This window comes from Arachis hypogaea, chromosome 13, assembly GCF_003086295.3.
Source record: "Arachis hypogaea cultivar Tifrunner chromosome 13, arahy.Tifrunner.gnm2.J5K5, whole genome shotgun sequence".
Taxonomy (NCBI): domain Eukaryota; kingdom Viridiplantae; phylum Streptophyta; class Magnoliopsida; order Fabales; family Fabaceae; genus Arachis; species Arachis hypogaea.
This window is the reverse complement of record NC_092048.1, coordinates 91,308,369-91,326,552: the sequence shown is the minus strand read 5'-3', so window position 1 is coordinate 91,326,552 and position 18,184 is coordinate 91,308,369. Positions and strand designations below refer to the sequence as shown.

Genomic DNA, 18,184 nt, shown 5'->3' with positions numbered 1-18,184 from the left:
ATTTTTTTTAAATCATAATTGTAATTTATGATTGAAATCATAATTTAAATATTTTAAATGGGATAATTTTATTTAAAGAATTCATAATTCAAATATAATTCTTATACACTTAATAGCTACATTTGAGTTAATACACTTAATATCATATTTAATAAAGAATGAACAATATACATCATATTACTTATTTATTAATTAAATTATTATAATTTAAATTAATTTTAATAGAATAATTTAAAATTATAATTTCAATCTTATCACGTGCATGGCATGGATTATTACACTTATTCTATTATATAAAAATCGGATTTCTCTACTAAATGATGGAGCTGACGTGGCATGCTCTGGAGACTGTTTCTTGATTTAATTATATCAGCTAATTAATTTGATTATATATTTAAATATTAATATAATTTATTATAATTTATATTACTTAATTAATTATACTACATTAATTGTAATTCGTTATATTAGTGAATTGGTTTTTTCATTTATGAAGTCTAAAATAAAATAAATAATTTATTATTTATTCTAATTAAATTTATTAAATTTACTTATATATTATATATGAATTGACGTTAATTTATAAATTATTTTACATTATAATATTTAATCAAATAAATTGTAAATTACTTTAAATTACATACGCACGAAAAAATGAATTTAAATGTGTTTTATATAGTATAGATAATATTAAATTAAGAACGGTGTATTTTTAAGTATTTTGGTATGACTTAATTATATCAACTAATTGATTTGATTAGATATTTAAATATGAATGTAATTTATTATAATATATAATACTTGATTAATTTTACTACATTAATTGTAATTCCTTATATTAGTTAATTGGTTTATTCATTTATAAAGTCTGAAATAAAATAAATAATTTATTGTTTACTCTAATTGAATTCATTAAATTCAATTATATTATATATAAATTAAAGATAATTTATAAATCACCTTATTTCCTTAGTATTTTATATTCCATGAATTGTTAAGTTTTAAGTTTTATATTTATGTTAACTTTTTTCATTCTAAACGGAACTATTTTATGTATTATTAACTAATATCATCATTAGATTTGATTTATTAAAAATATAAAATAATTTGATATAACAAATTATTAATTAAACTCATTCTAAAATGTAAGCAAAATAAATTAATTTTCTAGGCAGCTCAATGTAGATCCATAATTTATACAATAATCAAACAAAGCATAGAATTTGTAAATGGTGATAAAAAGGGAATAAAAAAGTAGAGCCCACACCATGTCGGCTTGCTTGCCTCCATTGTATCTTAATAAAACATGGACCTACGGAGACTAATCCCGATTTCAAACTGAGCAGATAGAAAACCTATCCGGATCTCATACAATTAATTTCAACCTGCACCCAAAGTTATCTTTTAGTCTTTTAGGATCTTCTCTCTCCCAGCAAGCAAGCATATACGCCAGCAATGGAGAACGACGACTTGGCACTGACAACTTCAGAGCAGCGAAGATGAGAAGACTGGTTGCTCATACGGCGACAGGATGATGACGGGGTTGTGCCGGCGAGGAGGTCGACGACGATCGGAGATGCTAATGTGACCAAAGAGGTTAGATAGCAGACCGGCAAGAAGAGACTTTTACTGATGTTGTTATCGTTCAGATCGCCGTCTCACTAGAATGCTCTCTATCTGTAACTGATGGAGGTGAGCTGCTGCAAGAAAGGCATCAATTCAGATCTTATTTTCATACTTTTTTTTTACTCAGTACATTTTGATTTGTCAGTATTTATGATGTAGAATAAGTGTTTTATTTTCAACTCAATTTTTTTTTCGCTTTTTAAATCATCAAGACAAATTTTTTCTTCTTTTGAATTATGGAAGATATGTGATTTTTGATGCACTCCAATTTTAAAATAATTTACCCAAAAATATACCTCTTCTTAGTTGCTATAAAATTCTAAAAAGTGTGGTCCTACAATCTTAACATACGTACTTGCTAGAATTTACGTTTGCTTTTATTTTTTTCACTAGAGAAAAAATGGTTAGGTGATATGATTTGTTGGAGATGATTGCACTGCCAAAAGAATGTTGGAAGATTCATGTCAAAGTAATCAGACTTTGGTCTTTACCGAGATTCAAAGACTCCAAATCCATTAGCTCCACTGAAATGGTATTAATGAATGAGCACGTACTTCTAATTTTATTCATACACACAATTGTTTCTCTGTTTTCATACACTTAGTCCCACATTTGTATGATCCTCACCCTTATAATTGTCATAATTTCAACCTCAGTAGTTTTTACTTTTCTTGGGACTATTCATTTAAAAACAGAACAAAAACAAAATCCAGTTCTGTGTTTTCCTGCAAGAAAACATAATCTTTTCATCATAAAAAAAGATTCTGCAGTCAAAAACATATTTAATATATAGCTCATGTTGTATTCGGCCAATAAAGAGAGGAGTTGGGGCACTTTTAGCAAGATTTTCATAGGTAGTTATATAAAATTATAAATTTTAGCTTGCAAAGATATGTACTAATGCCAAGATACATAATCACTAAATAATGCAGATTGGATATAAGAGTTTATGCGACCAAAAACAACAAAGTTTGAGTTGCGCTTACTTTCACATCCTACAAAAAGCATATTGTATATCTTTGATAAGAAATAATACGCACATCACAACAAAATTGAGAATCAGATTATTTCTTACTTCTTTGTTTATTATTCTCATCTTGAAGACTTAAATTTCCTCCTCCCGTATGGGTGACAACTAACAAGAGAAGTTTGTATTAGAATAGTTTGTGCCAAGCATCCTCAAGTAGTGTTGACTGTTGGGAACCAAGCAGTATAGCCTCCACTAATTTAACATTCAAAATTCTAGACTAAATCAATCACATTAAACAAAGATGCATATGGAGGGGAAAAAAGAGAGAAACATAATAAGAGCATGACTAACATATATGCATGTTTGTCGTTAATCTTAACCCTTTTCTAAATAACACTTAATTCTCATGCATGATTGTCATCATAATAATTGAAATTGCGTAGCCTAATCCATTTAGCAACTTAAAAGTAGGGTTTTAACCAAGTTTTTTTTTGCAGCAAATACCGAAGAATATTACCAACGACTTCTCTTGAATACTCAAAGAGGATGTATGCATTTTCGAGATATAAGAACAGTAGGAGGAACAATTTATGCTACGTATAGAGATGCATGCTTCACCCTTGGACTCTTACAAGATGATAGAGAATTCATGGATGCAATTAAGGAAGCAAGCTCGTGGGCCTCAGGATCATATGTTAGGAGGTTGTTTGTCATTCTATTAACATCCAACAATATCTCAAGACCAGAACATGTCTGGAATAGATGTTAGCATGAACTCTCAGATGATATTTTGTATCGACGGAGAACCGTGATGAACATGAGGAGTGAATTTTTATTAATTGCAATTATAAAAGTTCTTCACTATTGATCATTTTTAGTTTGATTGAATTTTTATAGTATCGTATAATATACAAAATTAACCATGTCAGATGATGAGATTAAGCAGTTGTGCTTAATGGATATAGACAAGATCTTACATTCCTATGATAAAATCTTGAAAGACTATCCTTCTATGCCTTTAGCAACTGAAGTTGATAGTTCTTTGTTAACCGAAAGGGTTATCAGGGAAGAGCTAAACTTTAACAGGGATGATTTAAAGAAAAATGCCTCAGACATGTTAGCCATCGCAACACCTGAGCAGAAATATGCATTCGATAAAATTGTTACAGCTATGTATTGTGATGAAGGGGTTTTTTCTTTGTGTATGGTCATGGGAGTACTGAAAAAATATTTCTCTAGAACCTTATGTCTGCTGAGATTCGCTCAAGGGGTGATATTGTGTTAAACATTACTTCAAGTGGTATTGCATCTTTACTTGTTTCCAATGGAAGAACAACACACTCAAGGTTCAAAATACCGCTGAATATAACTAAGGATTCTGTATGTAACATTAAACCCGATTCTCCTCAAACAATGCTGCTGTTGAAAGCCAAACTTATAATTTGGGATGAGGCTCTAATGGTTAGTAGGTATTGCTATGAAGCGCTTGATAAATGCTTAGGTGATATCATGAGATTTTCTCTAACATATAACAAAGATTTGCCCTTTGGAGGAAAAGTGGTTGTACTAGGTGGAGACTTTAGACAATTTCTTCCTATCATTTTACGAGGATCGAGACAAAATATCGTTCATTCAACCATTAATTCGTCTTGCCTTTGGAAGTTTTGTCAGGTGCTCAAACTAACAAAAAACATGAGAGTCTTTGTAGGGACAACTGCTTTAGATCAAGATGAGACAAAGCAATTTGGTGAGTGGTTATTGAAAGTTGGTGATGGTCTAATAGGTAACAATATGGATGGTGAATCTGAGATATGTCTTTCAGGAGATATTGTTATTCCTTTTTCGGACTAGACATTTGATGAGTTAGTTCATTTTTCTTATCCAAATATTTTGGATAACATGTCCTCAAAAGATTTTTTTGAAGCAAGAACTATACTGGCTCCCACGCTGGACATTGTTGAAGAGGTCAACAACCATCTAATGGCTATCATTCTTGGAGGGAAAAAATTATATCTCAGTTCAGATTCGATTTGTATGGATGAAGGAAATATGGAAAGCCAGCTAGATCTCTATGGTCCTGAATTACTGAATAGCATAAATTGCTCTGGTTTGTCTCCACATAAATTAATACTCAAGGTTGGTGTTCCGATGATGTTACTGAGGAATATTGACCAATCCAGTGGTCTTTGTAATGGTACAAGAATACAAGTTAGGAAGCTTGGAAATCATGTCATAGAATGTGAAGTCTTAACGAGTAACAATGTTGGTCATATTGCTTTGATTCCAAGAATGAATATGATACCAACAAATGAAACTGTCCCAGTTAGATTCCAATGAAGACAGTTTCCATAATAGTATTGTTTGCCATGACAATTAATAAATCTCAGGGACAAACTTTATCTCATGTTGGATTGTACTTGCCCAAACCAGTTTTTACACATGACCAACTATATGTGACACTTTCAAGAGTTAAGAGTAAGAGAGTAAAACATGTAGGAATGTCTGCAAATTCAACCATTAATGTTGTTTATAGAGAAGTTTTTGAAAAAATAGAATTCTAATGTAAATATTTTAATTTTATTTTAAATTCTATATCAATGTATAATATTTTACTTTAAAAAAAGTGTAAAATGATTATTACTCACTATTTTTAAGTTAAACTTTGATTTTGATCATAATTTTATAAATTTTTAAAATAATAATTATTGTATTTTTTTTAAATATCTAATCATATAATTTTTTTTTTATTTTTATAAATTTTTTCGTGCTCAGCACAGATTCATACACTAGTAGGAGAGTAATAATATGTTAATTGATTGACGAATATCACAGTTAAATATTTGACAAGTGGTAAGTTTAATTATTTGACAACTGTTCAATTTTTTTTTTGTCTAAACATGAAAAGTAATAAAGTAAATACTATTCTATATTCGAGTGGATAATTTGTTGGAAATCAACACAAGGCTCAGACCAAATAACATGATTAGAGTTACTCTTAGCACCATATCTAGCCATCTAATTCGTAGCTCTATTTACTTCTCGAGACACCCACTCAACGTGAACAAGCCAAGGACGAGATAAAAGCTCCTGAATCTTGTGAACCAAATCTGTTACTTCAAATGAATACCCACTTGTAAGCTCATGCATGATGGGCAGAATGTCAAGGCAATCCGTTTCACATATAATATCCCTCAAATCGCAATTCTAAGCTAAAACCAGCCCCTTCCAAGCAGCAAATAATTCACATCTGATGATAGATCAGGGGAAATGCTTCCAGAGCAGTCTGAGATCCAATCTCCCTTAGAATCTTTAATAATACACACAAATTATGCTAAATTTGAATCCATATACAAGCTTGCATCACAATTAACTTTAAAACTATTGCCTACTAGTGGTTCTCAACATAGGCAATTTCGGAGAGACCTAAAGGCATCGTTTCGATTCTTGTAAACCTGTAAGTCCTTGGCGGTAATTCTGGCCAAGGCAACGACCTTGTGGTCTGTCCAAGGGTTGTCAGTATTGAATATGTCATTGCACCTATGTCTCTATACCTACCAAAGCCCTACACCAAAAGACGCCTCATTGTTAGCCAAGGCCTTCCGAAACCACTCTTCAAGAGCAGTACTAGCCGTCGAGTCCAGGATACTAGGATCTAACATTTGCCAAATTGCCTTTGATCATTCACAGTCTCTAAGGCAATGCTCCATAGTCTCCTGCGCCTTGTTACATCTCTTACACATATTTGAAGAAGTTAAATGCCGCTTGAATCGAAAGGTCTCAGTTGGTAGAGTATCATGTAAGGACAAGTGTTCAATTATATAATAAGTGGCATTTAAAAACGTAAATATAAAATAGAAACTTCAAAACATATATAATTAGAGGAAGAACTTGGCTTTGAATGGTTCTTTTTCTTTTAAGATCTGAATGCAAACATGAAATTTTAATGAACATTTCAAATAAAAGTTTACTGAATAAATTTAAAAAATGGTTTTATAATTCAATTTTATTCTTGAATTTCTCTATCTCTTCCCTTTTCTTTTCTTTTTTTCAGGCTCTTCTCTTTATCGACGAGGACAAAAAAGGACCTTGCCGGTGATGAAAAAAATAACTGACAGAAAAGATAGAGAATGGCAGTAATCAGTGCTGCAGTTAGGAGAGTGTCTGGCGAAGAACAAAGAAGACATGGCAGAGGCTCCAAATTTGTTTCTGACGAGTAGCAGAGATGAAAAACAATAAGTTAGAGGTGATGGTGGCTGTTGATGCAGCTTCAAGGAGAAAAGATAGTGGCAGGGGTTAGAATATTGCTGCCGTCAGTGAAGAAGGAGCAATTGGCAACAAGTTCACGACATCGATCAAGAGAATAGAAAGTTATGAGATCCTGTCGTCGATGGTGTTGCAGAAGTAATTTCTCTTTTTTAAAAGTAAAAATTTATTTTTTTAATAAAATTACAGAAAATACTGTTAGGATTCGAGATGCAAGCAAAGGAACTGCCGGATGAAGGTGCGATGTTTCGGCAAGCGTTCCGGCACCGAAATACCAGAAACCGAGGCTCGATCCATTCGCGGGTACTCCACAGGGATGATCATCTTAGATTATGGTCATCGTCGATACGCCGTCGAAGCAACTAGATTCCTCCCCGCACCAACACCATCTTTGAGAAGCTCACTAAGGTTTAATTTCTTTAAGAAACCAACATATTTTTGCATCCATATTAAATTTTTACATTAGTATCAAGTTGATTGCCCTCCTAGATATGTTACATGTATAAGTAGCATGTCTTATAATATGAGATTTGTTGATTTGTTAATTTTACTAGAAGAATTGATATATTAAAAGAACAAGACCCTTTTTCTGATGTAGTAATATCAAAAAAAAAAGTTTTTAAATTATAATAAAGTTAAAAAAAATTAAAAAAAAAGAAAAAAATTAGAGTATAAAAAATTTTGTTTTACTAATTAATTGAATCTAGGAATATTTTTTTCATTAAGCATTTCTATGTTTTATTTTTATTGAAAAAAGATTTATTACTCTTAAGTCACATAATGTTTCACCACCAATAACTAAATATACCTGTCTGTTGAAAAAATTTTATACTTGTCTTTGTTGTTAAGTATGATTTTTAAAGTTTAAATTGAAGAATATATTAGACCCACATATATTTCTAATTCAAAATGATTGAATTTTGTTTATGTCTTAGTTCTTAGAACTCATGTTTGAGATCAAAATAATATCAAGAAAATATTAAAATAACAATAGAAGATTGTTCTCTTTGATTTAAGTTTGCATAAGTGTGCTAATTAGTTTCTTTTGATAATAAAGCAAGAATACAATGTACATGAAACTTACATCTTTTGGTCCTATTATATAAATGTTTTGGTTAAGTCTACTTAGCAATATGTTAATTTATTTTTTTTTTAACTATGCTAATTTTAACCTGTTATTTTTTCTAATCATATAACTATTCCAAAATTATGGAAGAATAATTCAGGTGCATCGAAGCACTTTTAGAAATGCTGTGGTTATTATGGTTGTTATTGTTTAAAAAAAAATTGTGAACAAAAAAAAAAAAACCCTGTGCTATCAAGTATAATGGTTTGGTGCATGTTTTCAACTTTGCATCTATTGGTCTTTAATTTTTTATTTATTGCTTTGGTGTTTAAATTTTTTTTTTGGTTGGATTCCAGGTTCTATGCAATATGTACTTAGAGGAAATTAACCACTTAAATGGTGTTGTTGGTGGCATTATAAAATTCCTGACAAACAGTGTATGTAAATATGGTATTTTTATGAAATTATTAGTTACAAAATAGTAGTATTTATATGCATATATAAGTAAATTGAAATATTTGTGCATTATAAAATCCACCACAAAGTTAAATGGTATATGTAAATTTTTCTTTCATAAAAGTTATTTTCTTTTTTTGTCTACATCCTTCAATAAAAATGTTCTTATTAGTACCTATTTATTATTGTATACTTTTAACATATGCTTGAAATAATGTGAATTAAAATTAACTTTAATATTTTTATTTATTTGTTTGCTAGCTACCTCTACTAGTTGCATTTCTATGTTAGCAAACCAAAAATTGAGAATTTTAAAATTTTATCTATTTGCAACTGTTTTGATGCAATTTTATATTGATTTGGTAAAAAAAAGTTTAGATTTTGGAGGATATCCATTTTTGCTTTAAAAGAAGTTAGTGTGGCATTTATTTTCTATTTTTACAATATTAGTTTAATTAATCAAATTAATTGGGAAGGTAGTTTTTTTTTGAAGCTATTATTTTTTTTTTTTGTATTTTTCATGATACACACCAAATATTAAAAGGCATAACATATTATATGATGGCTTTGATTAGTAAAAGCATAGAAAATAATAATATTTTTAAAAATCAGGAGATAAAAAGTGAAAGAGATTCTTAAGGAGGTTTATCATTACAGAAGAATTTGGGAGAGATTCAGAGTTAAAAAGAAATGGACATGAAGTATGTATGGTGGCAGGAGGTGGGTGTGTAGTGATTAGAAGATGGTTTTAAGGCTGTAAATCCGTGATTGTTATGCAGGGTCTTAAGGGTCTTAATACAGTACTTAGGTGGTTATCTATTGTATGGATAGTTTGTTTAAAACAACTAATTTAATAATCTTTTTTTGTTGTTCTCTTAGTTTATATTATCTTTTTGTATCAATTTGTCGTTAGATGTATTTTGTGAAACTGATCTTACTAACTGTCTCTTGATTTTGGTAAGTTAAACTTATAAAAAAGAAGTATAAAAATAATTTGAAAACATATATTTGTGTTAAAATATGTAGTAGAGAAGCATGTCCTTAGATATAAGTATTTGTATTTGTCTTTTATTTTTAACTGTTATTCATTTGTTATTTTTTATAGTCTACTTCTCATCTCATATACTGAATAGATAACAATTTGAACTATGATTATTTCACATCTTGACTAAAGGTAGCTAATCAAAATAATAAATCAATATTTGATGCTAACTACCAGCAAAAATACACCGGTAAGCATTTTGTGTAAATGACAATTCTATTAATTTTATTTAATTAAAGAGTTTTTATCTTAAAGAAATGTGTGTAAATTTGTAGAATTATATCATATTATGTAAGTTGTCAAAAAAAATAGTTTTATGATAGTGATTTTATTTTTCGAAAAGATGTTTCTTATTTTAATTTTTAAGTACAAATTGAATAGAAATTTAATTATTCAGAAACAATTCTTTTCCTTGTATTTATTTAATATTTCATTCTCTAATTACTTTGTAAAAAGGTTAATGACTTTAACTTTATGCAACAGCTCATATATAAAAATATTTTAAAATAGATAATAAATGTTGGTATAAATATAATTTTATAAAATTAATTATGATTAAAAAAATTATTGTCATATAAATTTGTGTTAAAATATTTTTTATAGGACATTAAAAAAATAACTACTTTTAAATAATGTTAGTTAAATTATTTAAAATATAACTTATTAATAGGATATAATTTATATATTTTTTGTATTACTTTTTGATATTTCTGATTTATTTTGCTCTTAATAAACATAGAATAAAACAGTTTTATACATTATATAATAAATTTTTATATATAATTTTTTTAAATTAAAAATAATAACTATTAATATCAATAAATAAATATTAATAAATTTTATAATAGAATAATATTTGTAACCCGGGTTTTACACTAATTTATCATTAACTACTAACTACTATATATTATTTTGAAGTTTTCAGTAGAACGTTATTTAATCTTTTCATAAGGAAAAGTCTAGGGGCCAGCAATTTTATCAAATTCTGGCCAGCATGTAACCAGCAAAGAAGAATGAGTCATTGGATAAAATCTCACACTAATTTCATACCATTAAAAACCTCATTAATAACTATTTGATGACTATAAATCCCAAAAGTTGATGACCCCTAACATTCCTCTTTTTCATAAAGTCAAGACTCGAGAGGCTCTCATACACCCATAATTAAATAATCACCATGACACCATGTTGATAGTGACTTATGTTTGTGTGGGTGCCATCATCGGTCATTCTAGCTCATACATGGATCATGATGCATATACATGCACCTGCATGCGTTTCGAAAGGCCAAAAAAATAAAGCAACCATCACCATCATGGATTTTTTTTTTTCCAAATAAATAAATTGAATTACATGTTTATATTTATATATTTTTAAATTATTTATAATTTATATTCTAAACAAAAAGTTGACATCCATATAAAATTATCTTTATTTAAAATTAATAATTAAAAATTATTAAATAATATTTTATTTACATAAAATCAACTATTTGCGAAGTTTCACATAAAAAAAATCCAATTTTGATACTTATTTCGTTTATAAATGATATTTATATGCCAATTTCATTTGGATTAAAATATGGATCTACTTAGAAGATAAAAAAGATATAATTTGTTGGATAATTTACGTTGATAAATTAATTGAATATCAATTTTACGTAGATGTTCTGAAAAGAAATTAGTTATATGCTTGTCCTAAATAATTGAATTTTCAATTTAAATATTTATATGTAAATTGAATTAACTCATTTAGCCCAATTCGATTTAGCATGCATCTAATTTGATTTATTAGAGAAGGAGATGTAACAACTTAATTTTTAGCATGTCATGATTAAACTAAAAGTTAGGCATTACTAGCTTGCTTTTTTTATTTTAATTGTTATTTATTATATGAACCTAATTCGTTGTTAAAGGCCAATTGTTTTACGGAAAATTTTTTTATTTAAAACGCATTCGGTTTGATGAGTAGATACATTCATAATAAAATCACAAATAAAAACAAATAAAGCAGCTTAAAGTTATCACACGTATACATTGCACTACGGCTAATAATATTCGCCTAGTCCTTTTAGACTATAAAACTGAGAGAATAATACTCTAAGTCTTCAAAATTCGACCAAGCTGAACGTCATCAAAAGGCAAAATATCATTCACTACTCGGTGCGATCATATATCATCATTAGAGCGTCGGCGCTCTATCTGAAGGAGAGGAAAGGAGTAAGAACTTGGGAATTCTTTGTAAGGTTGGGGCTGTTAACTAAGTTCATTAATACTTTTTGTTTACTAGGAGAATATTATATAAACAGAAAATACGCAAAACAATACAATACATAAAATAATAGGTAAATAAAAAATACAGAAAAACCACACAAACGAGAATACAGAAAGCACACACATATACACAGAATACATCTATAGCAGAAAAACATGTGCAAACAAGTATGATGTATGCCTGTCCTACGCAGTCATGAGCTCACGTGTCGGTTTACACCTTGCAGCCCAACATTACCCGAGCACAAATCTCAGATATGACTTTCCAGTTGCATCAGTTGCTAAAAGTCGTATGGCCGAAACCACATCAGTTGACTTGAAGTCGTGCTGCCGAAGCTACAACAATTTTACTTTTTAACCCCCTTTTCTATAGATATACGTACTCCTGAAAGCAGTTCTCAATTTATCGCATCCCCACTATACAATCGACACCAAGACCCAATCAACATTCACATTTCAGTTTTTCTTTTCTATAAATCATCCTTTTCCTTAATCGTTATTAGCTCTCAATCTCTATAACTCTTTTTCTTAAGCATCTTCCTAGGTATTTTATGAAAAATTTTCTAAAAATTAGACTAATATTTATCTTTCTACGTCTTTTACCATGATTACCGTTATATTTCTAAATTCTTATGGTACTTTTCTCACCTTTTATTTAATTCTATTTATATCCTTTAGTTTCTATATATTATACTCAATCTCAGAATTTTAGTTATTTGTAATTTAATCATAAGCTTTAATTAATTCTATTTTAACCTATCAATCTTTTAATTAATTATCTTAACTCTTTAATATTTTATTTAACTATATTTTATCTTTATAATTTTATTAAATTATAGTTCTTCTCTTAATATTTTTAAAATTCTTTTTCCAATTTTATTATTCACGAAATGTGATGCTTAGCGTCTAGCACTTGTGGAGTTTGATCATAGAGCGTCCAGCACCCATAATTACTTTATACAATATTTTATATATATAATGATTATATGGTACATAAAAAATAAATTATTTTAATTTTAAATATCAGGATATATTTTTTTTTATAATTTAAGGAAAATTCACCGTAATTTCCGGCGAATTCCATTATATTTATAGAGTATTGCATTTTCTGGAAAACTTCATATAAATTATGAAATTTGTCGTACTCACGGCGAACTTCACTATAATAATCGATAAAAAAGAGATGAACTATTACGATGATACACAAATCGCTCTGACACAGTTTGTTATTTTTCGACTATATAACCGGTCGAATCACTTTTCCAAGAAAGTGCGACAAACTTATCTTAAATTACAAAAAAACGTATCCTAATATTTAAAATTAAAATATTTTTTTTTTAAAAAATATTTTTTAATTTATGTCAAAAAATCCAATGTATATATGTTAATGATTATTATATATAATATATATTATATATACTTTTATATTATATTACATGGTATAAACTAAATAGGGCAAAACACTCAAATAAGCCAAGGGGAGGAAATTATTACGCAAATCTGCCAAACCAAAATCTGGTTCATGAATCAACCAATGCATGTTTATATGTAGTTCGAATCAACTAAATTCGAACCCAATTTACACATAATTCGAATCATGTTTATTCGAATTATACACAAAACTCACACACACACTAATTCGAATCCACCTGATTCGAATTACACATTGAGTAATTCGAATCAGGGTAATTCAAATTACACCCAAAGACACAAACCCAAGTAGTTCGAAACAGGCTGATTCGAATTACACAATGTGTAGTTCGAATTAGGCTGGTTCGAATTATAAAGGCCCATACATGTATATATATGGTGTGAACGTGAATTGATATCATTAGAGTGGGAAAATGGCTAGTGAGGAGAGTTTTGTAGTGTTGGTTCACCACAGAGAAACGATTAAGAGGAAAACACGATCTGGTGTGAAGTTCACCGATAAGGATCCTCTCAGTATTTTCGTGAGGCCTACGACGAGCTACGATGACCTTGGTAATTTTGTGATATAGAAACATGGTCTGCAGGGGGTGAAGCGGGTTATGCTGAAGGAAATCGTGAAGTACGATTGTTTCACGATCGGGAGTGATGAGGACTTGCAGGTCATGTTTCATTGTTGCCGGCAGTTTTCAAAAGTTAGGACACCTGAACTGTTGGCGAAGTTCGTTGATGTGGTATCCAGTTCTGGGGGTTCGAACCGGAATACCCCCATTGTAGGCACGGTTGCCAGTTCTAGCTCCAGACCTGCTGGTGCAACTTCCTCCGTTCCTGTGTATGAACCTCCGGTCCAGCCTGTCGCGTCCCCTTCGTTTGCTATTGATCTGAACTATAGTGGAGGCGGGGAGGTTGGACAAGGGGATTTTGTGCCGAGCTCTTTACAGTGTGCTGCACCGGTTGGTCTTGGAGATGCATTGTTGGATGATCCAGACGATGATGATGTGGAGCTGTATATCATTGCTGATGACAGCGGCGATGATATTGGAGCGAGTGAGCCTGTTGATGCCATGTTAAGTGTGAAGATCTACAGCATCCGATGCGGGGTACAGTACAAGGTGGTGAAGTCTGACTATAGCCGATATGTTGGGAAGTGTTCTGAGTTTGGGAATAGGTGCACATGGTTGATTCGTCTTAGTCTCCGGCAGCGCAAGGGCATTTGGGAGGTCAAACGGTACAACGGACCACATACGTGTCTGGCGACCTCCATCTCCAGCAACCACAAGAGTTTGGATTATCATGTGATTTCAGCATTCATCATGCCAATGGTTAGGGTTGATGCATCCGTCAGCATCAAGATGATCCTTAATGCGACGGCCGCACACTTTGGGTTTAGGTCGGCGTACAGGAGGGTGTGGTTGGCGAAGCAGAAGGCCGTTGCCCACATCTATGGTGATTGGGATGATTCGTACAATGAGCTCTCTAGGTGGGTGTTAGGAGTTCAGTTGACGATGCCTGGTACTGTTGCAATCCTTAGGACCAGCCTTGTTCGAGTTGGGGGACAGGTGGACGAGTCGCTGGCTTATTTTCACTGATTGTTCTGGACGTTTCCACCATGTATCGAGGCATTCCGTCATTGCAAGCCCTTGGTCAGTATTGATGGCACCCATCTGTATGGCAAGTATGGGGGAACGTTGCTCGTCACGATTACACAGGATGGAAACTCCAACATTCTGCCTGTTGCATTTGCACTGGTTGAGGGTGAGAGTGCCAAGTCCTGGTCCTTCTTTCTCTCCCACCTGCGTCAGCATGTGACCCCTCAACCAGATCTGCTGGTTATATCAGACAGGCATAACGGCATCAAGGCCGCGCTTGAGGCTCCGGACGGGGGATGGCTACCTCCTACTGCCTACCGTGCATTCTGCATTCGGCATGTGGTAGCAAATTTCGCCCTAACCTTCAAGGGCAAGGATGCAAGGAGGCTTCTTGTGAATGCAGCGTATGCAAAGACGGACGTGGAGTTCGATTACTGGTTTGATATTCTGTGGTCAGAAGACCCTGTCATGTGTGACTGGGCGAACCGGATTGAGTATTCATTGTGGACACAACATCGGGATGAGGGTCAGAGATTTGGGCACATGACGACAAATATCTCCGAGTGTGTTAATTCAATCCTGAAGGAGTCAAGAATCTCCCTGTCTGCTCGCTGGTGAAGGCAACTTACGGGAGGTTTGCCGAGCTATTCGTCCGCAAGGGGAGAGAGGCTGAGGCCCAGTTGGGTACGGGACAACAATTCAGCCAACACCAACAAAACCACAAGCAAAACCACTAAAATAAACCGCATGCAAAACCACACACATAAACCACATGCAAAACCACTAAAATATACCACAAAAAAAATTTCTAAATACTAACCTCGTCGTTGATGACCCCAACTATATGAGAAACTCCATCCAAATGATATAGTCTTTCTGGATCGTCTCCCATCGGCTTAGTATCCTGGTCGCGCTTTTGTTGTTGCGAATCTGAGTCGTTTTCTCTTGGATTTGGTGGGGTTTGAGAATGGAAAAGTGATTCGAATGAGGTGGGTTTGAACTCCTTTTATAGCCGAATCCAGTGTAATTTGAATCAACCCCATTCGAATTACTACTTGAGGCAAAATGTGAGTAATTCGAATCAACCAGATTCGAACTACTTGGGTTTTCGTGCAATTGTGTAATTCGAATCAACCTGATTCAAATTATTCATAGTGTAATTTGAATCAGGTAGATTTGAATTAGTGAGTGTGTGCGTTTGTGTGTAATTCGAATCAAGGTGAATCGAATTACATGCATTTCAAGTTCGAATTGACCTAGTTTGAACTACATAGAAATGTGGTTTGGTTGATTCGTGAACCAATTTTTGGTTTGGCTGATTTGTGTAATATTCTGCTCCCATTGGCTTATTTATGTGATTTTCCCAACTAAATATATGTTAATAATATTTATAAGGGGCGTCCAGCGCCATTACTTTCATTATATTTATGCTATTATACTATTATATCTTGTATATTGTATATAATATAGGAAACATTTCAAGTGTACCGGGAAGTACCGGTGTACCAGTTCTTTTAACCGTTGATTTCAATTAATATATATTATATATATTTTTTATAATTCAGATCAACGGTTAAAACAGCTGGAGCACCAATACTCCTGGTGCACTTGAAATGTTTCCTATAATATATATACTGTTATATCTTATAGGAAATGCTTCACGTGCGCCACAGTACAGGACTGGAGTTTCAAAACTCCAATGTCTAAAAGCGTTCAGATTTAATATAAAAAATTTCATTGACTAAGATGAAGCGAAACTTTGATATTGTGGACTCAGGTTAGGTGGGATGCAGCGTGGAGATTCGACTGGTCGTGAAAGTAAGTTGTTAACCCAATGTTAAAGGCTAGATTTGTCCAAAATTTGGTTGAGTGAACTGACGGGATTTGTAGCCGGCTACCCTAACAGCTGCATGGCCTTAGGCTTCCGGACATGGACATTGAGGTCCGATTAATCATGGGCCCTTTAATGACATATTGAGGTAAAACCCAAAAAAAATAAAAGAAGAGAAATCGAGGTGGGCTTGTGAGACAGGGTTTATTTTTTAGAAATGGAGTATTTTGATAATTCGTAACTCATGTTAAAGAAAAGTGTTCTTTTCATATGGCTAAGATGATCAAACCAAAAAAGGAAATTAAATTTAAAAAATCAGAATTGAGACTGAAAAAATATTGTGAAAAATAATAAAAAAATAACACAATGACATATGTTAACAAAAAAAGATTAAACACAATCTTACTTGATTTTTGTAATATATCAAAACTAATAATTCCAAAAAATTAGTTTCGTTTTTTAAAGGTTTAGGGATATTATGAATTTGTTTGAATGTATTAAATTATTTTTGCTATATAATTCAGTTTTGATACATAACAAGAATAGAATTAATGTACTTAATTGTTAATTCAGTTTTCATATATAACAAGAACTAAATAAAAAGGATTGTTTTTAATGTAATTATTTTATTAACATATTTTATTGTGATGTTTATAAATTATATCGTAAACTTTTTCTGGTTTAACTTATTTTTCATTTTATAAATTTAATGGAAGTAAAAGTTAAATTAAAGTGGATAGGTTGTTATTTTTTATCTTCAGAATGCTAGCAAAATTAAACTACATCTCATATAGAAAAGCATATATGTTAAAATAGAAATAGACTAAATTAGTTCGTTGTTCTTCATGCTAAGAAGAAAATGATGAGATTGAAACAAGGACAAACACTGGAGAATTCGATTACAATAAACATGGATAACAGTATTCTAAATGTAACAAAACGCAATTTTTGTTAATTAGCATTGAAAGCGACATTTTTTCTGGCGTCTGATTCAACCACGGAGTACCTTCCCTTAGCGAAAAGCTATTACCCGAATGGATTCCCAGGCAGAACAACAGCAACACCAACACGCTCATAGTACCAGTCGTCTGCCCGCAGACGCCGTTGGATCTCAACACTGCACAGACCAAACCTACTCACTTGCCGGCTGTAGGAAACCACACAGATCTGGAATCGCCACCAGCCACGGGTGGTTACTACAAAACTTCCTCAAAAAACTAGTAACTCCCACCCATCTATTTTTTATTTGCCCGATCAGTTCATATTGCATGCAAACTTTTGAGACCCACTGTGTGTCGATCAGCTCCCCGCCTTTTCTCTCAAAGTTACAAGGTGTCTAATATAGTCTTTTCCATTTTAAATGTGGGGTGAGTTGGTAATTTAACAAACTGCTAAAAGACAAAAATTTACAAGCAACTTGATCGTACATGGAGTTCTGAAACTCCAGTACTGTACCATGGCACACGTGAAACGTTTCCTATCTTATATTATGGTTATTGTACCATTATATATATGTTATGATTATTGATCCTAAAGTAGGGTGCCAGGGCGGCCATGTTGTATAAAGAGAGAGCATCCAGCACCCATGGAAATCTAAGGAGACAGCGTCCAGCGCCAAATTTTTTTTTATTTTTTCAGAG

The 18,184-nt window shown here is 31.9% G+C and overlaps 1 protein-coding gene across 1 annotated transcript; it reads left to right on the top strand.

The window, feature by feature from the left end:
- The first annotated feature begins 4,495 nt into the window (after positions 1–4,495).
- Positions 4,496–4,933, top strand: LOC140177648 (uncharacterized). Its single transcript, XM_072210792.1, has one exon. It carries the CDS (start codon positions 4,496–4,498, stop codon positions 4,931–4,933), a length of 438 nt encoding a protein of 145 aa, XP_072066893.1.
- The last annotated feature ends 13,251 nt before the right edge of the window (positions 4,934–18,184 follow it).